Here is a 27,593-nt window from a genome sequence, read left to right on the forward strand (position 1 = left end):
CCTTCCTGGGAGGTTCGGATCCTCCGAGGTTCTGTGGGCTACTCACTGTGAAAGCTGAGGGAGCTGTTCACATCTCTGGTCCATGTTCTTCCTGCCAGTAGCAGCAATGAGACTTTTGTGGATAAAGTGTCCTGTGTGTATGTGCGTGCGTGTGTGTGTATGTGTGTGTGAGCACACCTGAGTATGTGCTGAATAGCTTGAGCATTTGAAGTGGCAAAAGGGAATGAGAGCCCTTAACAACGAGTTTTCCAGCTGAGAAGTAAAACCTCCTATGACTCTAGGATTTAAAAATTGCCCATCAAGCTGTTTATTGTATGATGGAACAATAGGTATAAAGCTGCCACCATCCTGGGAACTTGCAATTGCTCAGTGAAGCTTGTTACAGAGGCCTCCCACTCTACTTGGCACGGTTATCACCCTTACGGGTTTTTTTCTCTGTGATTTATTCTCAAACATTTTGTATTTCCTTTTGCCATTTAGATGAAATTTAAATAAAACCGTTATGTAAAGAACGGTGTCAGACTGTTACACACTTTAGACTCATGATAAAATCAATCTGTATGTCATTCTCTGTTCAAATGAAGCAAAAGCACCTGCAGTTTGGCAGTTCCCGTTAGCGGCTGTTCCTGTCCTGTGTGCTGAGCATCGCCTGGAGTAGCTAGCCTTGTTGTAATTGCCCCATGGAGAGACGAAAACAGGCATGAATCATAGTCGCCATTCTGTTCCGTTTTGGGTGTCCTCCTTGGTCCACATTTCTCCCAGTTTAGGTGGTCTTTCCCTTTTATAGACCCCGTCCACCCGGTTCCCAAGAGAAGGGAGAGGCTCCTCGTTTGTAACCAGACTTTAACCCCAGAACTCATAGTTGCCTTGACCTTCCTCTCAATGTAAGTGTGTTTAGGGTATATTTCTGGATTGATAGATTAGGGACGTAGTTTTTGCTGTGGCAAGTAATATTAAAATTTCCATTAAAGCTGTATCCGAATTTGAGTGACATATCCTGGTGTGATGGTCTTCAAATAATTCTTTTTTCCTTCCTTTTTTTTTAGGCTTATCCAAATCCCTCGGGCTCATTGAAGGTTATGGTGGGCGGGGCAAAGGTGGCCTTCCTGCTACCCTTTCCCCGGCTGAAGAAGAAAAAGCCAAGGGACCCCATGAGAAGTATGGCTACAATTCCTACCTCAGTGAAAAAATTTCACTGGATCGTTCCATTCCGGATTATCGTCCCACCAAGTAAGTTCTGATTCAGTCGTTCAGAGGGGCTTCCTCCATCACGTGGCAGGGTGTGGGTCAGAGCCTGGGACGTTTTCTCAGGTCCGTTGTAACTAGTGAGGAAGGTTTTATATGTCTCCTCCACGGTCAATAAACTGAGTACTGTTGGTTATGAAATAGTACCTAAATGAGAATTTAAACTTTTATAAAAGTAGTCCAGAAACATATAGAAAGTTCCTCCATACAAGAAGTTTTAAGTAAAAACAGAAATCACCATGATCTTATTACCTAGAGCTAGCGACTGACAAAATCTTAGTATATTGTCTTCAAGTCTATTTTCTGTAGAGGTTACGAGCATATGATATATTGTTTTTACCCTTTTATACATTTAATGTTATTTCATGAGCATGTTGTGATGTTATTAATCATGATCATTATTTCCATTGTTGGAGATTTAGGTTATTTTCAATTTTTCATTATTATGCATAACACTTTGATGAATATCTTCCCATGCAAGGCTTTATGTGTATTGATTTAATATTTACTTTCTTGTTTTTTTTTTCTTGTTCTTGAGGAAGATTAGCCCTGAGTTAACATGCCCCATGTTAACTGCTGCCAATCCTCCTCTTTTTGCTGAGGAAGGCTGGCCCTGAGCTAACATCCGTGCCCATCTTCCTCTACTTTATATGTGGGACACCCACCACAGCATGGCTTGCCATGCAGTGCCATGTCCGCACCTGGGATCCGAACCAGCAAACCCCAGGCCGCCAAAGCAGAGTGTGCAAACTTAACCACTGCGCCACTGGGCCGGCCCTAATATTTACTTTCTTAATCCACGCTTGTAGAAGTATAATCCTGAGATCTCATTATACGAATATTTTTGGCAACTCTAGGTACGTATTGTGATATTTTCCTCTGGACAGTTTATAGCTACCTCGACTCCTATTGGAATTTTGCTTGGCCCTTCCAGAACTGGGTACTAGCATTTAAAAACTGCTTTGCCAAGCTGATAGGCGAGAAAGTGTGTCCCATGGTTGTTTCAGCTTATACTGTTTTGTTTGACATTCTCACCTTTTAAACAGTTTGCTTGCATCTTGGTTGTCTTATGAAAGGCCTTTCTTCTGTGCACTCAGATTTAAGAATTATTTGTTTTCTTTTTGTGAAATAGAGAAAAGAGATGGGTTATTGAATGAAGATGCTGGAGGAAAACCTACTTTCTAGGCAGGAGTCCCCCTTGGCTTCTCTAACAGATTCTTCGCCTTCTATTAGATTTGTAGTGTCTCTCTTTTTCCATTCAGAGTGTGCCCTTGCTTAGAGTAGATTATTTCTTTTTCAAATGGATTTTGTACAAATCAGTTAAGTATCCTGGTTACTGAGAAAAATAGATTCAAGATAAAGAAAATTATCTTAAATGGCTTTAAAATTGCAGCATTAGCTGAGAAACCTGTTAAATCTCCCTGTCTGCCTAATAAGCATATATTCATTTTGAATCACTAGGAAAACATATATCACCCCTGTTGGAAGCTATTTTGTGTTCCTGGACTTTTGTTCTCAAAAACATCTGGCTGTTTTCCTTTCCTGGTGCTCTCTGATTAGCCTTATTTGGATGTTGGCAAATAAACAGAGCCATTTTTTTTCACTCCTATGGGGATGAAAATGCTTCCAACATGGAACTTACTGGGAATAGTCAGTTGAACAAATGTAAATGGACACCCGTTATGTGCCACATGGCTTGCCCCACACTAGAGGCAGAACATCAGATAAGACAGAGTCCTTGCCTACTTACTTCTTGTCTAGGGAGGGAGACAGACATGCAGGGAGATCAGTTCAGCACAGTGTGGTCTATGTGCTGTGTGTCAGGCCAGAGGTATACACAGCATATGCAGGGAGGATATGGAAAAGTTTCTTGCTTGGGGTGATGCCTGAGCTTAATCCTGAAGGACCACTGAGGGTTGGGAAATTGAGGAGAGGAGAGGGATAAGGATGGACCAGGCAGGGGAACAGCAAGAGCAGAGTTGAGGGTGCAAATAAGAATATGGCGTGCTCAGGGAGGAATGAGTAGCTTGATGGTGCTCTGTAGTGTAGCATGGTGGCTTGAATGTGCCACTTATATCTGGTCCCTCCTGGAACTTTATTAAGATGATAGTAAAGGACTAAACAGGATGGCAACCCATAAGGGGCAACTAAACAGGTGATGACAGTAGTGAAGAGACACCTACAAAGGTTTGGAAAATGGAAAGAAGATGGATGAACGGTAATTGACATAGCAAACTGGATGAGGCTGAGACCCACCCTCGTGCATATGGTGGGAAGTGGTGGTAAGAGCGGAAGAATGCAGCCTAGTCACAGTTCAGAACCCTGGGCGCTTCTGAAGGCTGGGAGGTCGATTTGAATAGAAGGATTAAAGTTGTATCCCCACATCCTTTCTCCAACTTTGTACAGCCAGACACTGCCCTTCCCCACTAGGTGGAGTGTGGGAGGTTTATTCTCTGGATAAGGTGAACTCTGGGCTTTAGTTCATAAGATGTACCCAAAGATAGAGGATAAGGATGTGTACTAAATTGGGACACCCTCAGCCTCATTACCCCTTCAGGCTTTCACAACCCTATAGTGAAGAATTTGAAGAATCCACTCTGTGGAAGCCATCTAGCCTCAGAAAAAGGCCAATAGATCTGACAGCTGGGGGACTTCCCCCTAAAGTGGTTGGGTTCTGCTCTTAACTATTGGTAAGGTGTACTTGCTGTAAAGCTCTGTCCATCTGCACATAGCTGTCTTAAAGAAGAAAGGAGAGCCAGGATCCCTAGACATCTCCAGGAGTCTCTGTTATAAAAGGCCTTAACAACAACAACAGTAGAAAGGCATTTGGAGGAAACAGACACTACAAACTTTAAAACTATAGTTAACGACTTAGAGAGATCATGGAATGTTTTGTTTTACTCACAAAACAAGAGCCAAGTACTATGTTAAAGTAATAATCAGAGAATAAAAAAGAAATCTTGGAAGTTAAGACAGAAGTAAATAATTCAACAAAAGGTTGAAAGATAGCATTGAGAAAATCTTCTGAAAGATAGAAAAAAAGAAATGATGAATAGAAGAGAAAAGAGTTAAAAGAATTTGATCAGTCCAGCAAGTTAAACATCAACTAATAGGTATATCAGAGAGAAAACAGAAAAAGAGAGAAGATCATCAAACAAATGAAACGACAAAATTTCCCAGAACTGTAGGACATGAGCTTTCAGATTGGAAAGTCCCACACAGTGCCTACATGATGAATGCAAAGAAAAAAGTCAAACCCACATTAAGAACTGTTAAGTGTAAAATTTCAGTACAGCCTAGATGAAGAGAAAGTCCTAGAAGTTTTCAGAGACAATATGTGGATCAAATGCAGTTGGTATTGGGTTTCACAGTAGCAATGTTAAATACTAGGAGACAAGTTGAAAAAATCATTTGCAACTTAGAATTCTATAGTTAGCCATAAAATACTTTGTGTCAAGAGCAAGCACAAAGTAAATACATTACAATTATGTAGGATCACAACAATTTTACCTTCCCTGATCTGCTTTCAGGAAGCTACTCAAGGATATACTCCAGTAAAACAAGAGAGTAAAGTAAGGAAGAGAATAGATTGAGGAAACAGGGAATTCAAACAGGAGAATACTAAGGGCATTCCCCAGAAAGATAATGAAGGGATGTTCCGGGGTAGCATTCCAGGGAGACAGCTGTGTAGCAGGCCAAGAGATCAACTGTTCCACATTGCAACAGGAGGATGGAGGACTGTAGGAGCTGTGTCTTCAAAAGGGCGGGGGGACAGAATTATTTGATTATGTAATGTTTTTGACTGCATTAGGAAGATTTATTATTATTTTTATTGAGGTATAATTCACATAAAACAATATACTGGTTTCAGGTGTACAACATAATGATTTGATGTTTGCAAAATGATCACCACAAGAAGTCTAGTTAACATTCATTACCATCTACAGTTACAGATTTTTTTTCTTGTAGTGAGCACTTTTAAGATCTACTTTCAGCAACTTTCAAATATGCAATATAGTTTTATTAACTATGTCACCGTGCTGTACATTACATCCCTATGACTTATTTATTTTATAACTGGAAATTTGTACCTTCTGACTCCCTTCACTCATTTGGCCCACTCCCCATCCATAGCTTCTGGCAACCATCAATCTGTTTTCTGTATCAATGAGTTTAGGTTTTTTCTTTTACATTCTCTATATAAGTGAGAATATACGGTATTTGTCTTTCTCTGTCTGACATTTCACTTAGCATAACACCCTCAAGGTCTGTCCATGTTGTTGCAAATGAGAAGATTTTGTTCTTCTTTATGGCTGAATAGTATTCCATTGTATATATATACATATACCACATTTTCTTTATATGTTTGTTCATCAGTGGACAATTAGGTTATTTCATATCTTGGCTTTTATAAATAATGCTGCGGTGAACATGGGGGTGCATATATCTTTTCAAATTAGTGTTTTTATTTTCTTCAGCTAAATACCCAGAAGTGGAATTGTGGGATCATATGGTATTTCTATTTTTAATATTTTGCAGAACCTCCATGCTGTTTTCCACACTGGCTGCACCAATTTGCATTCCCTGCAACAGTGCCCAAGGGTTCCCTTTTCTCCACATCGTCACCCACACTTGTTATTTCTTGTCTTTTTGATAGTAGCCATTCTAACAGGTGTGAGGTGATTTCTCACTGTGGTTTTGATTTGCATTTCCCTCGTGATTAGTGATGTTGAACATCGTTTCATATACTTATTGGCCACTTGTATGTCCCCTCTGGAAAATGTCTATTCAGATCCTCTACTCATTTTTTTAATTGGATTGTTTTTTTGCTGTTGAGTTGTATGAGTTCTTTATGTATTTTGAACATTAACCCCTTATCATCAGATATATGACTTGCAAATATTTTCTCACATTCTGTTAGGTTTCCTTTTCATTTTGTTGAAGGTTTTTTTTGCTTGATGTGGTCTCACTTGTTTATTTTGGCTTTCGTTGCCTTTGCAAGACTTTTTTTTCTTTTACCATTCTTTCAGAAAATTTGGGACTGAATTAATGATAGATACAGGAAAAAAAAAACACAAAACCTTGTGAAAAAGCAAAGCAATTATTCACTGCCGAAAAAAACAAAAGTTCCTCAAGAAAGGAATTGCAATTTCATACACTCTGTGGCTCAGCTGTGAACAATGTAATCGTAAAAAGGTAAATATTGGATTTTTATTTAACCACAAATTATAGTGTAACTATATTGGAAGAAGGAGGAGCCAAAATGTGTGTGTGAGGTGTAAGTAGTATAAGAAGAGTCAATCTTATCTCCAGAAACAGAAAATCAGTTGAAAATGTCTGAAATTTAAACATCAAGAAATAGTAGCATAATCATTGTTATTTAGAAACAGAGAGATTACGGAAATGAGATGAGACTGTATATGTTTTGTTTTAGTAAAATAAAAGTTTAATTAACCAATAAATGTAAATCTATCCAAAAAAATTAAGTGCCATATAGGAAGGGTAAAAATATGGTAGAAGAAAGTGTTGGAGAACTAGGTTGAATGGCATGACCACATTTGCCTTTTTAGATTATTCTGGCAGCTATATGGAGGATGAATTTGAACATCGAATTAAAGATGAATTTGAGAGCTTGCCCACAGGCCATGCATGGTAACCAGAGGTACCATTGTAAATTGTGGGCTCCATAGCAAAAGTTACCAAATTAATCATTGTTAATTGCAAATGAATCCTTGCCATCAGAGTGCGAATGCTTTATCTACAGAAACTGCTTCTGTAATATTTGAGCCCTCGGGATATGAAGGGAGGCAGCTGTCTGGGGCCAGAGCAGTTTCCTGCCTCCTGTGCCGTCCAAGCCCAGGAGAAATTATCCCTCGATGGGCAAGATCCTTTTTGTGAAGCTCCCAAAAACCTCTCCCAAGTTTAGAGGATTTAAATTGCCTAATTTCATTGTGATTTTATACAGAATCTCAAGTTGCTTTGATTGTTATTGTTTTATTATTATGTTACTCTTGAGAAAATTGTTTCTCTTATACATATGAATGAATTTTTACGTAGTAGTGGGATTAACCATTTGTTTGTCATATTTCCTGCAAATAGATTCCAAAATGTTGTTTTTCGTTTTAATTCTGTGATTTTCTTTTCTTCCACGGGACAGATATTTTAAATTTGTATCAACCCCAAATTGTCAATCTTTCCATTTTCATTTCTTCACTGCTTTAAAGCTGAGAAAGAGACCATCCCTCAGAGTACTTATAAATATTCTTTTCTGTGTTGTGTTGCTTTTCCATGACTCTCATATTTCAATCCTCCATTCATCTAGAGTTTATTTTGGAATATGGTATAAGGTTTTTATCTTTTGTTTCAAATGTCTGTTTCTTTCAAAGCAGCTTTTTAAAAAGAATTTTATAAATAACTCTTCCCTTTCTCTTATTTGGAGGTGCTAAATGTAATACATTTTATGCTTTTTAGAGATGTATATAAGTGGGCTTGTTTTCTAGGCTCTATGCTATTCCTTTGGTCTATTTTTTTTCTTTTCCTTTCTTTGTTTTTTAAAAATTATTAAAAGTGATTTGTGACTGACATCTCCAATCTGCCAGGGACTGTGCTGGCAGCGTGGAGAGGGGCAAGGCATGTCCTAGCTCCCCAGGAAATTAAAAGGGGGCAGGGGACTCTTCACAATCCTTCGGGTTGCTTTCAGAGGGCCTTAGAAACCAAGATAAAGGAATGACCATTTCTGAAAGAGTCAGAGGGGAGCACAGAGGTGACCTTGGTCTTAATGTGAGTAGGGATTTTCCCTGCAGTGAGAAGGCTGGGCATTTAAAGGAGAGCACAGCATGTGCAGGAGGGCTGGAAACATTGTTGGGTTTCGGGGTTAGGGAAACAGCACAGAAACTTTTGGCTGGAACACAGTTTCCATGGTGAACTGTGGAAGAGTTTGGAGAGGAAGGGGGAGGCCAGATTGTGGCATGCCTCATATGCCAGCCTGTTTTAGATGGCGATGTTATCATTGTCAGTGGACGTCAGTGAAGGACTTGAGGCAAGATGGTATTATTGTTATGATCTCTTTTTTAAGAATATGATTAACTGTGGCAGAAATGTGGAGGATAGGTTAGAGGAGATAGAGGCTGGTAGCAGGATGGCTAAATATAAGTCTCTTCTCCACCCACCCAACACTTGTAGAGTGTCAATTGTGTGTGAGGCGTTGCCCAGTAGAGAGAAGAGAAAGACTTCTAATAATACAACGAGTGTTTTATTATTATCATATTGCTTTCATGGCAGTCATTTCTCTGGAACAAACCAAGGACTAAGCAGAGGTGGAGTGGAAAGGCTAGATTCAAGAAAAAACTTTCTGAGAATCAGCAAGATGAGGCAGTTAATTGGGTATGGATGAAGTGGGTGCAATGAGAAGTTTCTAGCTTGGGAAACAGAGTGGAAGTGATTTCATTAACTGGGAGCGAGAATCCTGCAGAGCTTCACATTTTGTGGGGGAGATGGCAGTTCTGCTTGTCCAGGTTTCCTCATAGTTATGGTTTTCTTGAGATAACCACACGAGACAAATCTGTCCAGCTTTATTCATTATTTGGCTATGTCTATGCAAGTGAGGAGGTGATGTTTGGTGACACCAGAAGCCAGACAGGGCTTTATAAATCCCCCACTCCTTTCCCTTGCTGAGATACACGATTCCATCATACCATGGTATATTAGTTATCTGCTTGCCCAATTATCTCCTAATGTGGGGGAGGGACCACCTAGCAGCAGAGAAATCTGTCTGTGCTTATTAAAGCCACTGCTGACATCCCTGCACACGTTTTATGGCTTGCCTCCTCCTCTAAGACCGTGCAGGTAATTTATGGGCAGTTTCTTTTGCTCTTATCTTCAATTTCTCCTTTGGCCTCCTGCTTGTCAATCCAGATGTCAAGTTTCTTTGGAATTCACTTTGCTTCACTCCGAAAGTCTTCTCTTTCCTTTATTGCCACAAGTTCTAACCTGTTATATTCCAACAATGTCTGCTTTGGACACGTACAGTGTGAGACATCTGTGGACCATCTTCACGTCATGTCCAGTGGACAGCTGTGTATTTAGGTCTGGAGGTCGAGAATGCTGTCTGGGCTGACCATGGAGGTTTGGGAATCGTCTAAGCGCAGTGGGTAGTTTAGGTTGAGTCTGCGTGCGTGTGTGAGTTGTGTGCGTGTGTGAGTTGTGGTGTTTTAATTTAGTAGACTGAATCTATCCTTGGTCAAGACTCAACTCAAGTTTTCCCTCCTCTGTGAAAAGGAAACCTCTGATTATTGAAGCTGTGACTGGGCTTTTTTTTTTCCTGAATCATTCTTCTGACAATAGATATCCTGTGCCTCACAGGTTGGTTTTCAAATAGAGTGAAAGCACCTTAAAGAGGGTCCAGAAGCCTGTGTTAAACTTTGTCTTTTACAGGCGTGGGCACAGAGGGTAGCTGTCCAATAAATACTTGTTGGTTGAAATAATAAATAGGTGCATGCTTAGGAGTGTCTCTGAATCACTAACAACAATAATTATTCCCTTTTATTGACTGCCTTTTATGTTTTTGTCGCTGTGCTGCATGTTTTATTGATCTCGTTTAAATTTAACCACTCTCTGAAGTAGCTGTTACCATGTCGGTTTTATAAATGAGGAAAGGGTACTTTGAGAGGTTGAGCAACCTGCCTGAGGTCACACAGCTAGTGAGCATGGGAGCCTGGAGTCAAACCCAGCTGTGTGTGCGCCTTTCCCCACACCACTGCCTCCTCAGGCACTGCCTGCCTGTCCTTCCACATCTGTGGAAGGGAGCCTTCTGCTCCACACTGGTCTCACCAACAGCGAAAGACAGTCTGAGCCTTCGAGACAGGACAGTTTCTTTGGGGAATTGTGTGTGTCTGTGTGGGTGTGGTTGTGCCTGTGCATGTCCATATACTTCCTTCATTTTCTCTTCTGTGTCCTTTTACCCCTTCCAACTGTAACAAAATTCTACTACCAAAGGGGCTGTATCTTGAATTTGATTAGCTGTTGCCCACGAAGGCCTCCTAGTATGTAGTGTCATATAGTTGACACCCTCTTTAAGGGATTCAATATGTTTCTGTAAAACCCAGGAAAAATAAATAGTGTAATAGTATTAGGTTTAGGAATTGTCTTACCATAGAGTTGATTTAGCCTGGAGGCACAACCAAGAGATCACGAGAGAGTACGGACTTGGAAATCTGTCTGAGTTCTGATCCTAGCTTTGCGTCTTACTAGCAAGTGACCTTGGACAAGTTATTTAACTTTTCTGTGCCTCAGTTTCCTCATATGCAAAATAGTGATGTAATGATATCTACTTCATAGAATTGTTGTGGGGAGTAAATTGGTTGTTATATCATGCGAACTGCAGAGACCAATCTACCAGGCATTAGTCTAAGCCTTCTCATGTATTAATGATATCCGATCAATAAATGTTAGCTGTGATTATTTTTAAAGATCCTTTTCTATACATACCCCTTATCCTTAAAACACCTTGCATGTAATGAGGGAATCTTCAGAGAAGAATCTATGTGAAAACTGTATGTCTCACTCTAATATGGAAAACTCAAGTCTAGGGTAATGAGCATTCCGTCGTCCCCAAGTCCAGAGAGGAATCCAGGGGACTGGCCTCAGACAGATGCCAGGCGATGATGAGTGCCTGGGAAGGGCACATTTGCTTCCTAAGGCTCTTTCAGGCCAGGTCAGGAGGCTCAGCTTTGGGATTGGGAAAGCCGATGGGGCGGCCTCAGCTGCCTCCTGCTTCTGCTTTGCCATCATCAATAGTGGTCAGATCAAAAACATAGTGTCATGTGTGTTCTTACTCTTTCACAAATTGAAATAACTATTTCCCCCACATATTAAAATAATTTTTCCATGAAAAGGGCTGAATATTAAAAAGCACATTTTAGAGTGTTTCTCAAAGTGAGGTCTTTGGAGCTTGCTCAAATTGTAGGTTGCTGGGGCCTACAGAGTTCCTGGCCTGAAGGCTTGGCCTCTTTCTATGAATTAATTCCTCATGTTGAGAACCTCTGAAATGGTGAAGAGAGTTTGGAAAGATCAGGCTTTGTTCAGCTGTGGCCTTGTCTGCAGAATGCGTGTGTTCTCAGTGAAGTTCTGATTTTTGAGGCTTTCTGTGAAGCTGCTCCAGTGTGGAGCTTGACGGGCCCAGAGGCTGACCGGTGGCTGCGGGCAGCTGGGAGAGGGCGAAGGGAGAGCTACTTCACCTTCCAGGCTGTGCGGGGGTCTGGGCAGCACAAAGAAAACCCTTTGTTGCCTCAATCAGATGCTCCTGTCTTAATGTACCCAACTGTTATAGTCAGGAAGCAAACGGCTCAATTTTCATCATCATCTGCCACCTGTTATGAAAAGGTGGGTATCTTGGAATAAATATGATTATTCAAACAGGGGCCTGGAATGTTCTTTGGGTAGAAGCATCAGAAGTTGCAAAAGAGAAATGTAGAAGCTCCTACAGGGCCTGCCTCCCTGCTTACTTCAAGGCATCTAGTCTCCCACAGGTGGTTCTCAGCCTTGACCGTGCATTGAAATCACCTGGGGAGCTTTTACGATTGGACCGCCAGTCTGTACCCCAGAGTAATTGAATCAGACTCTCTGGGAGTGGGGCCCAAGCATCAGTATTCAATTTTTTTAACAAGTTCTGCAGGTGACCCCAATGTCTCATGAGATTGGGAACCAGTGGGCCTGTCATGCTTCAGAAGTGTGGTCCTTGCATTTGAATCACCAGGGCCACTGGTTAAAAATGTCAAGTCTTTGGCCCTGCCACAGAGTTGGTAGACCAGAATGGGGGCTGAAATCTACTCTTTCAGAAGCTCCCAGGGTGAGATGCTTATTTTTAAATTTTGAGCCTAGTGGGCCCCACCGTGTCCTGAGAGTCTCCACGTGTGGAGGCAGGTGGAAGAGAAATGAGGGTCAGGACGGGGCACGGTTGCCACGCTGGGGAAGTTACTGTCCTTTGTTGTTGGTTTACCTTGTGTCACTTCCCTCCCTCCTTACTTGTTCCCTCCCATCCTGTATTGTCGGGTGCATTCGTTTATTTCATAAATGCAAATGAAAAGAAGTCAACCTCGTTTTGAATTATTTTCCTTTTAGAATTTCATTATACCCTGTGAAATGGTTGAAGCTCTCAGATGTGTTTCAAATGTAGAGATGGAGAGTAGAAAGATAAATATGAATCCGGGATACTATTTGCACTATCAGGGACATCATAAAAATGGTGGGGGTCAACAACTTAGCTAATTTTTAAGAAAGGATTCTCACTTCTCCTAAAGGCAGTGCCAGCTTGGCTGCCCAAAAGTTTATGAATTGGTGAAGTTAATTTAATCTTTTATTGGGACCTGAAAGGATTCTTATCTGAATGTATTAAAGCGAGGCTTTAGAAAAGATTCTCCTCCCTTTCTGTTCTAGAGAGCTTCCTGGACAAGTTCAATTTCTTGCATGAGGAACTCGAAATCAGTGGGTCGAAACCAATGTGAACCTTGTCCTATCTATGCCGATGGTTCTGCTCTGTGGCCTGTTTACAACCTCCTGGGTCATTGAGTTCCAAATTCATGTTCCCCAGATGTAGAAGTGACTATGGAAAATGGAATTCTTGATTTATAATCTTAAATCAAACCAACGTTGGGACTTATAGCAGTGGTTGTTCTTGCTTCTCTAGCCCTTGGACACTTTATGTAAGGATTGTTGGCACTCAAAATCTCTAGAAGAGCTCACCTCGTGTAATACTTAGAAATTCCCATAATGCCTGTTACTGGGTACTCTAAACTTGGAACCTGGAACCTGTATGTTTCGAGGCAATTACTGTGCCTGTCCAGTCCCACTGCCCCTCACTCCATCAGTGCACTCTCAGTTACAACAAACTCAGGCAGACAGCCACACACACACCCACTCATACCCGCACACACCCGTATACATCACACACCCCTGCAAGAAAGTCCATGCTAGCCTACATGAGCCCAGGGTAGGTGGCCTGCTGTATCACACTCTGATTTGTCCAGTGGATAGTTACATGAAATACTTCCCTGGAAACAATTGTTTCTCAGCCCTGAATACAATCAATAGAGGAAATGTCTCTGCAATCCCAACGCTTTTTTTATGTGTGGAGTTCTTCATTGTTTTTGCTCTGTGAGTAGAGTAAACCTCCCCCAAGTGGCAGCAGGGGAGTGCCACAGTGCTTTGTAACAAGGTGAGATTTACGGTGCCTGCCCGAAGAGCTGGGGGGATGAATAAGGCTTCTGGTGGAATGAGCGAAATGGGCTAAATTCAGATATTAATGGGAGTGCTACAAGTGCACTGCAGAGGGAGACGGGCTCATCAGTATTACAGAGGGAATGTCCTTTGAGTTAATTTAGAAGAAATTCTGATCAGCCAGCAGAGGATGGATGCAGGAAAAAGAAGACTGTGGCATATGGAGAGAACATATTTGTTCTTAGACAACCAGTAGAAAATGTTTAATGTCATCATAACCTAATTTGCATAAAAATAGTCATATGCAGCAAACCAACTGAAAGCAAAGGAAGACATGATGGAACCAATGCTGTTCGAGTTTCATTTCATTATGAATAGCATAAATAATTCAATTGAATAAATAAGTACAAAATTGCTTCAAGTAGATGTACTGCAAATTATTATTCCTTGAAAATTCCTTTAATGGTACATGTTGCATTGATGAACTCATGTGATGCGCCCTTGTGGCTGTGTACATGACCCGTGGTAATCATATTGAGCTCTCTGTAACTCTCAAATGTTTTATGGACACAAACGATTTTTTTAGTAGCACAGTCCTACTGATAACATCACCTTGACGGAGTTAAATAAGCCACGGCTTCTCTTCATTGTGGGTGAATACAGTCCCACTTTGCATGTAGGTCTGCTTAAGTGATAACCGATAATCAGAAGTTTGATGAATCTTGGACTGTGCCATGCTAAATACACAATTCTTAATAAATATTCGGAACTCTGGTGGCAGGATTCGAGCTATTATTTTTATCTTACAGAGTCTGTTCAGGAAAATTCCTGTGTAAGTATAAATTGTGGTATGGAGAATATTGGTGAAATTTATTAGTTAATTGATTTCAACAGACATTTTCAAGGGTTGTGTTGATAGCCTTGGGCAGGTACTATGGGAGCTACAACAGATGTGTGTGACACAGCCCCTCTACTCATTTGAATTATTCGTTCACTCAGTAAATACTCATTGAACAGCTCCATGTACCAGGTATTATGTTGGATGCTGAGATTATAATGGGAGACAGAATACACTGGGAAAAAGTAAATGTAAGGTAATTATAGATTGTGGTAAATGCTTGGAAGTAAATAAACAGGATGCTAACATACAGAATAACTGGAAATGAGGGCGTGCTTTAGAGAAGCTCCACTGAGGAAGAAGAGGAGATGAGGAGGAGCCAGCAACTCAAACACTTGGTGGAAAAACTCTCCTGACAGAAACAACAGTCCTTAGAAAGGCCCTGAGTTTGGACTCGGCTTGGCTTTATTGAGGAACTGGTCTGAGATACTGGCAAGTGGTTTGAGGAGGATGGAAAGACAGGTAGGAAGCAGATAATGCAGGACTGTGGCAATGATAAAGAATTTGGGATTTATTCCCATAGGAATAAAAGTGGCATTTTGGATTGAATAGTGAAATCCCCCAAATTCTGTCTGGAACCTTAGAAGGTGATCTTATGTGGAAATAAGGTCTTTTCAGATGAATTAGTTAAAATGAGGTCCTCCTAAATTAGGGTGGGCCCTAAATCCAAGATGACTGATGTCCTTATAAGAAGAGGGGAGACCTGGAGACACAGACACAGAGGGAAGACGGCTGTGGGAAGACAGGGGCAAAGATTGAAGCGATGCATCTATAAGCCAAGGAACGCTCAAAATTGTCAGCCATCTCCAGCAGCTAGGAAGGGACAAGGGTGGATTCTTCCCTGGAGCCTTCAGAGCATGGTCCTGCTAAACACCTTGACTTCAGACATCTGGCTTCCAGAACCGAGAGAGAATAAATTTCCTCTGTTCTAAGCCATCCAGTTTGTGGTACTTCTTTGTGACAGCCTTTCCATTAATAGTAATAGAAGCCACTGGAGATATGATATAGGGACGTGTCACGATCTGGTTTCTATTTTTAAAAGATTGTTCTGAACACTGTTGGAGGATGGGCTGTAGAGGTCAAGAGCGAAGCAGGGAGTCCAGTTTGGAGGATAGTTCAGGTAGGAGATAATAGTGATTCCAACTAGGGTGAGCATACTGAGAGGGGAAAAAGAAGACGGAGATTTGTGTTGGAGGTAATCGAGGAAGACTATTGGGTTTTAGGTGGAAATCTATGGGTGAATGGTAGTACCATTTACTGAGGTCAGGAAGACTGAAAATCAAACAGATTTGGGGAAATACTTGAGAATTCTACTTTGGACATGTTAAGTTTGATTTGGCTTTTAGTAATACCAAAGTTGAAGATACCAAATAGGTGATTGAACAATTTATGAATCTGGAGCTCAGGAGAAAGGTTGGAGTTGGAGATATACCTTTGGAGACATCAGCATGGAAGTGGCCATCAAAGCTGAGATCACTAAGGAGAGCTGGAGATGAGGCAGGATTGAGTGCTATGCCATTCCAAGATTTAAAGCATACAAAGAGGAGAGGAATTCAGCAAAAGAGGTGGAGAAGGAACAGATAATGAAGAAGGAAGTAATTCAGAAGAATTTAGTGATGTGGAAGCAAAAAGAGGAGAATGTTTCCAGAAGGAGGGAGTGGTCACTAGCCTTGAGTGGTACTGAGATGCCAAAAGAAATGTTCAGTGGATTTGGTAACAGGGAGTTAATTGATGATCTCAATAAGAGTGCAGTCATGTGCTGCATAACAACATTTCCGTTAATAATGGACCACATATATGACGATGGTCCCATAAGGTTAGTACCATATAGCCTAGGTATAGAGTAGGCTATCCATCTAGGTTTATGTAAGTACTGTAGAGGAGTAAGAAATTTTCCTCTACCCTTCTAGGTTCTTCTGGCTAGTCTAAGAATTAAATTGATGTGAAACAGATTAACAGGAGAAAAACAAAAGTTTGATAATGTGTTTACAGGGGAGAAACTCAGGAAAGCCGAGTAGCTCGCCAAAATGGAGGAAGCCCTCACCTTAAATACTACGCTCAGCTAAAGATTAAAGAAGATGTTGAGGGTGGGGAGAGTCAGGGACTTCAAAGGGAAGGAAGGCAATTCACAGGGAAGTGAAGAGGACAAAAAGTTTGGAAAACAAGTGTTTTACCACACAGAAACAGAAGAACATAGAGGGGAGGCCAACAAACAGGCTTTTCTAGGTTCCTCCCTGTCTACCACCTACTCATGTTATGCTTGGGTGATAGCTTGCTTCCTGACAGATTTTTTTATCTGAATTCTTTTAGACAGTTAAGGAGGAGATAACAAGAAAAACTTTGTCTTTCCTTTCTCAAAAATAATCAGCCTAAAATAATCCTCAGGTTAAAGGGACACATTTTGAGGTGGCAAATTTTATTCCCCTTCAGTACACTCTGACGTTTGCACAACTGTGAAATCGCCTAATGACTCATTCCTCAGAACGTATCCCCATTGTAAGCGACTCATGACTGTATTCAACCCCAATTGGGGTTGGTTAGGGAGTGAATCAGAGGGAGGAAATGGAGAGAGCAAGTTGACTACTCTAGATGAATTCTATTGTGAAGGGGAGAAGAGTCATGGGGTTGCAGCTGAGGGCTTTGAGAATCAAAGGAAGTTGCTATTATTATCATTATTGTTTCTTTGTTAGTTTTTATTTTGACATAACTTCAGACTTACAGAAAATATGCAATAATAGTAAAAAAAAATCTACGTATACTTTACCTAGATTCTTCAAATGTTAACATTTTTCAATATTTATCTCTCCATATGTACATATTTTTTCCTGAGCCATATGAGAATAAGTTGCAGCCATGATGCCCCCTTCCCTCTGAATACTTCAGTGTGTGTAGCCTAAGAACAAGGACACTTTCTTGCATAACCACAGTACACCAAATAATATTACCTATCTACAGACCTTTTTCAGATTTCGTCAACTGTCTCAATAATGTCCTTTATAGAAAAAGAAGGTCCTAGATCATGTATTACATTTATTTGTCATGATGTTTTGTTTTGAAACAGTCCTTCAGCATTTCTTTGTTTTTCATGATGTCGACATTTTTGAAGCCTGCAGTCCAGTTATTTTGAAAAATTTCTCTCAATTTGGATTTCTCTGTTTTCTTGGAATTAGATTTCAGATTATGCTATTGTGCGGGAATACTGCAAAAGTGATATGTTCATCTCAGTGCATCTTCTGAGGACACACATAGGATTTATTTGTCTCGTTACTGGTAGTGTTAATGTTGATCACTTGTTAAAGGCGGCGTCTGCCTGGTAGTCATTACCCTTCCCGATCCCTTCAACACGATGTTGCATTAGTAGAGCGATTGGGCACCCTTGCCTTGCTCCTGACCTTAAGAGAAATGCCTCTAGTGTTTCCCCATTAAATAACTTTAACACTATGGTATAGTTGATTACCGTGTCAAGAAAGTATCCATCAATTCCTATTTTCTTGACATTTTTATTAGGATGAGTTGAATTTGTTAAAGGCTTTTCAGTAGTTTCAGTATTGATACAATAATCATAGATTTTTTTCTCTCCGTATCTATTATTATTCTGTATTACACTATCGGATTTTCTAATATTGAACCAAATTTGCATCACTGGAATAAATTCCACTAGGTCATGGTGAATTATTTTCTTAATGTGATATTCCCTAATATTTTACTTAGAACTTTTTTATCAGTATTTGTAATTTTTTATCTCTCTTTGAGAGAGAAAAGTCCTTAAGAGTTCTTAAGAGGTTTGGGTATCAATGCATTCTAAAAAGGATTAGGAAGTTTTCTTTTCTTTTCAATGCTCTGGTACAATTTATGAAGCATTATGACTATCTGGTCTTTGAAAGTTTGGTAGGATGCACCTGTGAAACCATCTGGTCCTAATGGTTTCTTATGTGATAATTCCTTGGTGATTTTCTCTCTTTCTCTTGGGGACATAGATCTGTTAAAGGTTTCCATTGCTAATAGGGTCAACCTTGGCAAAATGCTTTTCCTTAGGAAATTTTTCGTTTCGTCTGGGCTTTTAAGTTTATTTGCACCGACATCTGCAAATTAGTCTCTCTCTCTCTTTTTTTAAATCTTGTTTTAATATTTATTTCTCCCTTTGATTTCTTATTTTATATAGTTTTGCTTTCTCCTTTTTTCTTGATTAAATTAGCAGAAGGTTGTCTTATTTTGTTAATTACTTTTTAAAAACTAGAATTCTGATTTGTTGATTAGATCTTGTATTTTTCTCTTCTCTAACTCATTGACTTCTACTTTTATCTTTTTTGTTGCCTTCTTTGTATTGCCTTTTGGTTTACTTTGTTGTTCTTTTTCTAGCTTTCTGAGCTGGTAATGAAATTCAAGTATTTTTATTGCTAAAAGTTTTTAAGGCTTTGAATATTCTTCTTATTGCTTGAAAGTTTCCCACTGATTGGTTAATGTTTTGCTTATCATTATTTTTTAGAAATCTTTAATTTTGGTTTGTATTTAGCCTGAAAGATTTGTTTAGTAGTTTATTAAAATGTTCAGGTGGATGGCTTTTAAAAAAATTAATAATTTTTAATTTTATTGCATTGTGATCAGAGAGTGTTGTTTGTAGTACTTCTATTTTATGAAATGTGCTGATGTTTCCCTTGTGATTATTTTTTACAACTCTTCCCCTGAGGTTGAGAAGAAGGTATATAGTCTGTTTTCTGGGAGTAAAGTTTGATGTATGATGCTTATCCATAAGTTCTGTCTTATTGATTATATCATTTAAGTCTTCTATATTTTTACTCATTATCTCTTTGATTTGCCTGTACCAAGAGTGGGGTTTTAATACCTCCTATTATTATGGGTTCTGCCTATGTCTCCTTGCATCTGCTGTATTGATTCATAAAGATGGTTGCTATATTATTTGGTGCATAGATATGAAAATCTCTTGTATCTTACTGTGAATTGTGGCTTTTAGCATTAAAAATGACCTTTTTTGTTATATTTCATTTGTCACATTTAATACTTTTGGGCTTGAATTTTACTTTTTGTGATATCAGAATCACTATTCCTGCTTTCTTATTTTCTACTTAAAAATGATTTGAAGTTTTGGGGGTTCTCTGTCTTGTAGTAATGTTATAATTTTGTTTGTTCTTTTAGCCATTATTTATTACTATTTTGGAGAATGTGATGAGAGATTTGGATTTATGGAGGCACCCCAAATTTTCATTGCTTTTTTTAGGTTGGGAGATGTTATATTCAGGATTTATACTGATGACGATATTTACCTACATCAGTGAGCAACTGCATCAAAATCCTTTGGGGCTCTTGTTGAACTACAGAGTCCTAGGCTCCACCCCATAGTGACTGAATTAGAATCTCTAGAACTGGGGCCCAGGAATTTGTGTTTCAGGTGACACCTCAGATGGTTCTTATGCTCTTTAAAATTGGAGAGTCACTGGTAAAAACTATAAAATCAGATCAGATATAGGAATGACTACTGGTGTCCACAGCACGGCAAACCACGAATTTCAAGGACTTCGGGTAACTTGCATGTCCTTGCAGGCTCCATTGTGTCATCCATTGATATATTCATTCAACAGGAAATTATTGGTCATCAATAACTTCTGTGAGGATCATTTGCTTCTTGATGTGAATTATAACCATCAGAAAGTTTTAAAAAAACCCTCTCCTTATGTGTATTTTATACCCTCCTATTAGGAGAGAGGAACAAATGACAATCCGATATCTGAGATTTAGTGAAAACAAAGCATTTTCAGTGTCTGTCACTGTGTACAGATCAGGCTAATTTTCTGTGCCTTGTCTGCTGTCTTTAGGGTAATAACTGATGTTCCACAGCCATGTTCCCGGAAACTTGGGAAATGACTTTTCCATCGCACACTAGTTCTTCCTTCTGGGTTCCTCTTCAGTAACTCATCTGAACTGGAAATCACATTTCTTCCTTTTCTTATGAGTCATGATGGTGGAGAGCACATCTTATCTGAACTGGTCGTCTTAACATCTGGATGATCACATGAACTGATTTTGAACAAGTGAGTTTACTAAGAGTCCATAAAACAGCTAAGATAGCAAGTTGTGTTTGGTAGATGTACTTTAGTACTATGTGTGTTTTCATTGTATTTGGTTGATCCATAGGAAATTGCTGATTTTTGACCAGAAATGGCAATTTCCTGTGGTGCAACCTAATAGTTCAGTTCTTTGAAACTTGCCCCTGTATATGGTTTAGCTAGTGGCTTCACGTTAATCAGAATAGTCAGGTAGCCACACTATGCCTTTCTCTTCATTGTGGGTAAATTATTTACTTAGCTACGAACTTGTCAGATTTTTTAAAAGTTCTTCTTATGCACCAAGGGCTAAATGATTATTTCACACTTGACTGGAAGACTTTAAATTGTTCCTGTGATATAAATGGAAATCAACCTAGGATTGGATTATCATTAAAGAAAAAATTTTGAGTCTTGCATTTTAGCTGTGATCTAGGAGTCAGCAAGCTTTATCAGTGTCCCTCTCATGGTAAGTTTTAGCACCTGAAACCCACTAACACTATTTTCCATGACCTAAGATGGTCTTGAATGTCCCTTCCCCTTTTTATTTTTTCTCTGTTCCTTCTCCCTCTAATTCTTGGGAAATAATCTTCAATTCAATTCAAAAAATACCTATTGCATATTTGCTGTGTGGCAGACACAGAGCTAAGAGCTTGAGGAATGTGAAAAGGAACAAGAAGTGCTACCTGGCTGAAAGGAGTTTTTAATCTAGTAGGAGAGGTGGGCATGGGCGGCTGTAATGCTTGCAAGGATAAAATGGCTGTGACATTGAGTTTTACTCCTGTTGCATATATTGAATGTCTTCTGCTTCAGGTTGCAAATCCTGATGACTGCAGCACAATATGTGTTATAAATAGCATTGCATCTTGACTGCAAAGGAACTCAGAGAGAGAGTGGGCAGAGAGGAACATAAAAGGTTGAGCACAATTTGTGTGGGCATTTGTTTATGGTGTTGAACTACTGCGGGGCCCAGGTGCTGATAATGTCTGGAAGAGGCAGCCTCTTTACCTGGTATGAGGTTTTGTCTCTGTGACTAAAACTCTTCTGGTGAGTGTATCTGTGTGCAAACTTGCATTCTGCCCGTGAGCATGTATGTTCACGCTTAACTGATTCAACGACTGTGTTGCCCCCAACATATTACACCAAATGTACTTAACAGCAATTAGAATGTTTGCCACCTGCTGTGTGCAAATCTCCCCAGAAAACAAAACTCTCCTAAATGGCAGTATAAGTAATTCTGGAGATTAAAGCTAGTGATTTGCAGAGTGCTTGGTTCGTTTGTTTCCTGCAAATATCAAGATTAACAAAGAAATTCATTGATCCCATTTTGCCTCCTTGCAGCTTGTGCATAGGCCTAAGGGAGTACATTGCATGTGGCTCCGTGCTTCGGATGAAGACTTGCTGTTGCTTTCTTTTACAGCCAAGATGCTGATTTAATGGCATTTCTCTTGGCAAAAGCGTCTCAAGAAAACAAATCAGTTTATGTATCTTTGTACAGGAAATGCCCCACCCAACCTTTCCCCAGTAACGGCCGTCTCCCTGGGATGGGAAGGAAGCATGATCAATTTGCGGCTGTTGAAAGGGCAGCTCAGGTCCCGACTCGAATACCGACTGTACTCATCTGATGTCGGGTAGATCTCAGCCACTCTGGGCACTCTTTTTCCAGCTGTGAATATAGGGCCTTGAATAAGTTGCTCTTCAAGTCTCCTTCCATTTCTAACGTGTTAATTTATTCAAGAACCAGTATTTTTGGAGTATGGATGATGTGCCCTGGATTGCAGCAGGCACTGGAAATACACTTGTGGTTGTGAGGCAAAGTCCTCGCCCTCACAGCCGAGAAATCCTTTCCAAGCACGCGTTATGTCACTCTATGGAGACCTGCAGCCAATGCCCGCTGACATTTTAGACACTTTCTCAGAACAGCCCTACCTCCCGTGTTCCCTTTGATCCAGACGTTTCTGTGCCCACTCTCATCTCTTCAGCTTGGAATTCTCCTCTTGGCTCCATTCTCTGACTTCAAAACCAGCCTCTCTTTGCTCCCTCTTCCCATTCCTCACTCCCCACCCAGAGCAGTTAAGTAACTTGCCCACAGCTAGTCAGTGGTAGACCAGAGATTCAAAGTCAGGCCTGCTCTAAATCTTTGTGACTCCAAGTGTTTTCCACATACCCCTGGCCTTTTCATCGACTGTGAGCTGTTAGAAACGCCAAATCTCAGGCTTCACTCCAAACTAACTGAGTTGGAATCTGTTTTTTTTTTTAACAAGCTTCTCTGGTGGTTCACATACACAGTGAAGTCTGAGAAGCCTTGTCTTAGACCAGTACACTAACCAGCCTCTCACTGACATTTATTCTTCTTGCCTTGTGGAGTAAGCACTGACATATTCCGGCTGAGTCCCTACTGGCCAGATGAGGTGGGTGGTGTTCTTCAAATGGCTTGCCTTGCATGTCTGCTGTGCTCCTGGTGGCCAGACCTATGGAGCAGATACCCCATGGCAGAGAGGCTGCCCTGCCCCAGTCTTACCCAGGCCTGGGAACTTTTCTACATCCACCATCGTTAAAGCCAACAGGCAGTGTAGGAAAGGCAGCAGAAAGAACTGTACAAAGATTAACTTTCAGCCAAGATGAAAAGCTGCAGTAAAGAGGTTCCTGAAGGTGTTGAACGATCGTGCACAGACTGATATTAAGGCAAAGTTCACTGACTTTTCCCAGATTGATGAGTAACAATTCAGTACTTTCTTCCACCTGCAACACGTGTATTTGCACTCTACGTACTTCTCTGCACACCGACAAGCCCACTGTCCCCCTAGTACTGGCCAGGACCAGAAGGGTCCACAGGCTGTCCAGGGAGATCTACAAGGCCCCTCTGAAGTTCCAGGGTGCACAGTATGTAGCGTCCACTAAACATTACTGGACATCAGCAGAAGAAATCCCAGTTGAGGATGCCCTTCAACACTTGTCTTGACAAACAAGACATGTACAGACCTCTCTTGCTGACACTTAAGATGCCTATTGGGCAATTTATGTCTCCAGAAACCCTCTGATGTTCCACCCCTAGCAAGCCCCATCCTTTTGCCAATATTTTGCATCTTCTGCGATTTCCTGCTGCCCCTGCCACATCTACCTTGACACAGAGACAGTACATGTGGGAAACAGTTTTGGAAGTCTCCAGTGTCACCACCAGCTCCTGCACCTGGAGCAGTAGACAGGTAAAGAAGACGAATCCTTGGAATCAGCCTCCTGCTCCAGGAAGGCTCCACGTTCTTCAGCAGAGATGAGGCAGCTGAAGGGCACCTTACTTGGGACTGGAGCCTGCCTCATGCCTGACCTTTTAAGTCAGGCTGTCTTTCCTACCCTCATAAACTGGCTGACCCACATAGTGAGCTGAAATTGTGAAAACTGGATGCAAACTCTTGGTTAAAGATACTAATTTCTAACTCATCAAACAGATTTGGTGATCAACCTTCCTTGATTCTTGGCATTTTGGACCTTTTCCTAGAGTTTTTTTCCCCTACTCTGAGTGTCTTGGATGAAGTCTCTCACTCCAGCCCTAGTCCTCGTAGGCCTCAGTGTCCACCACCATGTCCCACCCAGGACTGAAACCCAGCCCCTCTTCTGTGAGCTGCTTGTGTAGGGGTACAATTCCCAATAGAACGCCATTTTTCCAAATAATGGCATTCCTATAAATATTCCTTTGGACCAATCTGCAAAGGAGAACATTTCGTGGAGTATTGCAGACACTTTGCTACATATTTTTCATTAGAACCTATTTGTAATTACTCGTTAAAGCCATTTTTGAACACACACACAGACACAGAGTCTTAGGAAGAGAAGAGTTAGATGTGCCAGGACACTCATTATGAAAAAGTCATTACTTTGCTTGCTAGACCTTAACATGCTTTCTGCCTGCAATCAGGCCTGCTGGCGGAATGGGAACAAGTTTCTTCAAGGATGTAGGATCACAGGACCAGAGGGACTCATTTGCTGGGGCTGAATGCCAAGTGCAGAGTCCTGTCTTTAAAGCTACTTCCCTGTGCCTTCCCTTCTCTTCCCTCCACTCCCAGGCTCCTGGGAGGAATAGTCCTAATTCACTGCATCTGTCAATCCCTCCATTACTCATCACAGGAAACGTATATTGAAATTTACAGATGTCTGCTATGATTTTCTAACTGCCAAATCTAATAGATTTTTTTAAAGTCTCTTGTTTAATTTAAAGAAAATACACAAATAATAGTTGAGTGTGTTATTTATGAATTGTGTAGATGTCTATAGAGCAAAAAAATCTCTCTGCAAGTCCCAGAGCCAAACCTAACTCTTCTCAGCAGAGGCAACTGCTATTGGCTGTTTCATGTGTATCTGTCTGACATTTTCTTATGCGTGGATATACTGGGCATGGTCATTTTTAGTTTTGAAGGATGCTGATAACTTGCCCTCCAAGGGACTTTGCTTATTTATACTTCAGCCAGCCGTATATGAGAGTATCTTTCCTCACACTTGGCAACACTGTGTAAGATCAGTCTTTAATTAGTTTTGCCAACCTGAAGGATAAAAAACATATTTCCTTATAGCTCTTGGGTGCATTTCTTTGATTACTATAGAGATTGATCATCTTTTCATTTATTTTTTTGATAGTTTTGTTTCTTTTAATTTCTTGGAGAGATGTGTTAATATCTCTCACTGTGATTGTAAATTTGTCGTTTACTTCTTGGATTTTCAATATATTTTGCTCTGCAAGTTTTCAAACTATGTTGTTAGCTGCATACGTTCATGACTATTTAATTGTCCTAAGTCATACCTTTTATCAATAGAAAACATTCCTCTGACCCTGAATTCCTTCCTGTTTCTTGTAAAACCACTCTAGTTCTCTTCTCATTGATCTTCCTGCTTTCCTTTCTCCTCCTTTTCAAAACTTCTTCCTCGTTGCCTTCAGAGTACCTTTCCAAATTATAGATTCAGTTCTAGCTGGGAATTAGAGTAAGGATAAGTTGATGAAGGGTATGGGACCAAAAAGTATTGGTGGAAATGTTGAATCCCAATCCCCTGGCCAGGGTGGGGGGATGCTTCTTGCTTGGCTGCCATGTAATGTGTGGTCTACTGGCCTTTGTTACAGTCAGAGCTGCCCTTCTGTTTGACATGTTTTTGGTAATTTCTGGATGGGCACCCCAAAGTTATGTGGGTTTTCCTTTAAGGGATGGGGCCAGGTTAGGGCGAGGCCCCCCAATGCCTCAGGCCACTGGGAAATTGGGAAGTCAGATCTGGCAAGTTGCCTGCTTCTTTGACTGGTCTCACTAGTCATCAATGAGTCTACCAGCTCCACTTAAATTTAATTTCAGGGGTCAGCCCCATTCTGTTTGTGGCTTTGCCTACAAGGTAAAATGCCTTGTCCACAGTTTTGATGACTTGAACTAAAAAACATCATTTTCCACCAATAATGCAGTGAGCTGTAAGTTTATGTGATCAGGAAGTACTTTTTGTTATGGTCTTTATTCAGGATCCGGTAGAGAGGATCTGTTGAAGATCCACTCTGAGAACTAGTGGGTAGGCCCAACCTTTGGGACCTAGGAGAGGAATCAGAGTGTCTGAGCCAATCGTGAGTACCATTGGAGATGTCTCCACAGAGTCCACATTGCACGGGGCCAACTGGGGCAGAATCTCTGGGGCCATGTGAGGAGCAGATGAACAGACATGGCGAGGAGCTAGGGTTGTGATCTTGGTAGTCTGACATGAATGCGCTCTTTGGACAGGGGACATTTATACATGTCCTTTCTGAGAGCCTGGAACTCTGCCTCTGAGGTCCTGTCTTGGCCCAACTTGAAGAGATGTCATTCTTTGATTTAGACACATGCCATGTGTTGCATGTCGCTTCCCTGCTCTATAATTGTTGACATCATAGCTTCCCACTCTGGAGGATCGAGTCTGAATTTTGTAAACTGCCTTCAGAGTACCTGGTCCACTGTGGTTTTCTGTTCCTCACCCCATTCATGCCCTGAAACTCCTGTTTCTGTTTCTCGGGGGTGCACTATACACTTTCTCCCTTCTGGTTTTGCACATGCTATTCGTTTCCTTTTGCTTAAAGAATTTTCCCCTTTTTCTCCTCTTTCCCTTCACAAGCCCTCACCTGCAAATTACCTACTCATGCTTCATGGCCAAGATCAAATTTTATCTCCTCTGTGAAACTCTCCCTGAGCAGGTCCCTATCTATCTCCTTGCAGGCAGAAATAAGCTCCCAGAGCATCCTGAACCAACCTCCCTTGTGACATTTATCATTCCGTAATCATAATTATGATTTACCTTTTTCCCTTATAGAGCTGTGAGTTATTCCAGGGTAACAGTGAGGTTTTTAAAAAATTTCTATATCTTCAACACTTTGCTGGTCCATAATTGACATTCAGTGTGTGCAAATGTCACAGTTAAGCTAATGTTTCCAGGTGATACAGATATGCCCGTCCGTCAGTGCATTAAAAATAAAGGAACAGGCTTTATGGATGGATACAAGATCCATGTTGCTTTCCATTCATCAAAAGCATTGAGGCATTTTGTACTACTGAGTTTTTTGTGAGTTTTCTCTCTCCTGGCTCTTGCTAGTGGGACAAAAAATATTTAGAATTGAATAAGGTCACCATCCCAGCAAGGTGAGCTGCTTCTCCAGTGATCTGACGTGGCATTTTCAAACAGGCATAGGAGGTACCCTGGGAGGGGATGCAGGCTTCCTACGATTATATGCTCTTCATTTAATTCTTGGAATTCCAGGACTGTGTGCTCTACAGAACCTTTTTATGCCACAGTTGACTAGAATTTCTTTTCTCTATTTTGTTTATTAATGTATTTAACAAATATTTATTGAGCATCTGGGCTGAGCCCAACCTATGTGCTGGAGATACATCAGCTAAAGAGACGTGGTTTCTGACCTCATGGAATCTATAGGCTAATGATGAAAAGGCTAAGAGTAGGGGCCAAGGCTGTATGGAGAGATTGATTACTGCCGCTCTGCCTCATGTCCACTACCATTTCTATACCTCCCTTACTAGCGCAAGATGTGAGGAGTTGAGTCAACATGGAAGTCTCCAAGTTAGCATAAGATCTTAGCTGTGGCATTTTAGAAAGGAAGGCATTACCTGGCGGAAGGTTGAAAAGAATGAAAGCTATGTGTTATTAACATATGTCTGAGGGATGGTACAAGT

At 40.7% G+C, this 27,593-nt stretch overlaps 1 protein-coding gene across 1 annotated transcript in view; it reads left to right on the top strand.

Annotated features, from left to right (window-relative positions):
• The window catches only part of GALNT17 (polypeptide N-acetylgalactosaminyltransferase 17), a 451,648-nt gene that overhangs the window by 154,576 nt on the left and 269,479 nt on the right, over window positions 1-27,593 (top strand). The window contains exon 2 of the mRNA XM_014842267.3: window positions 1,047-1,230. Within this exon, the coding sequence (XP_014697753.1) occupies window positions 1,047-1,230 (184 nt within the window). The remainder of the gene's footprint in view (window positions 1-1,046; window positions 1,231-27,593) is intronic.

This window comes from Equus asinus, chromosome 14 (assembly GCF_041296235.1).
Source record: "Equus asinus isolate D_3611 breed Donkey chromosome 14, EquAss-T2T_v2, whole genome shotgun sequence".
Taxonomy (NCBI): domain Eukaryota; kingdom Metazoa; phylum Chordata; class Mammalia; order Perissodactyla; family Equidae; genus Equus; species Equus asinus.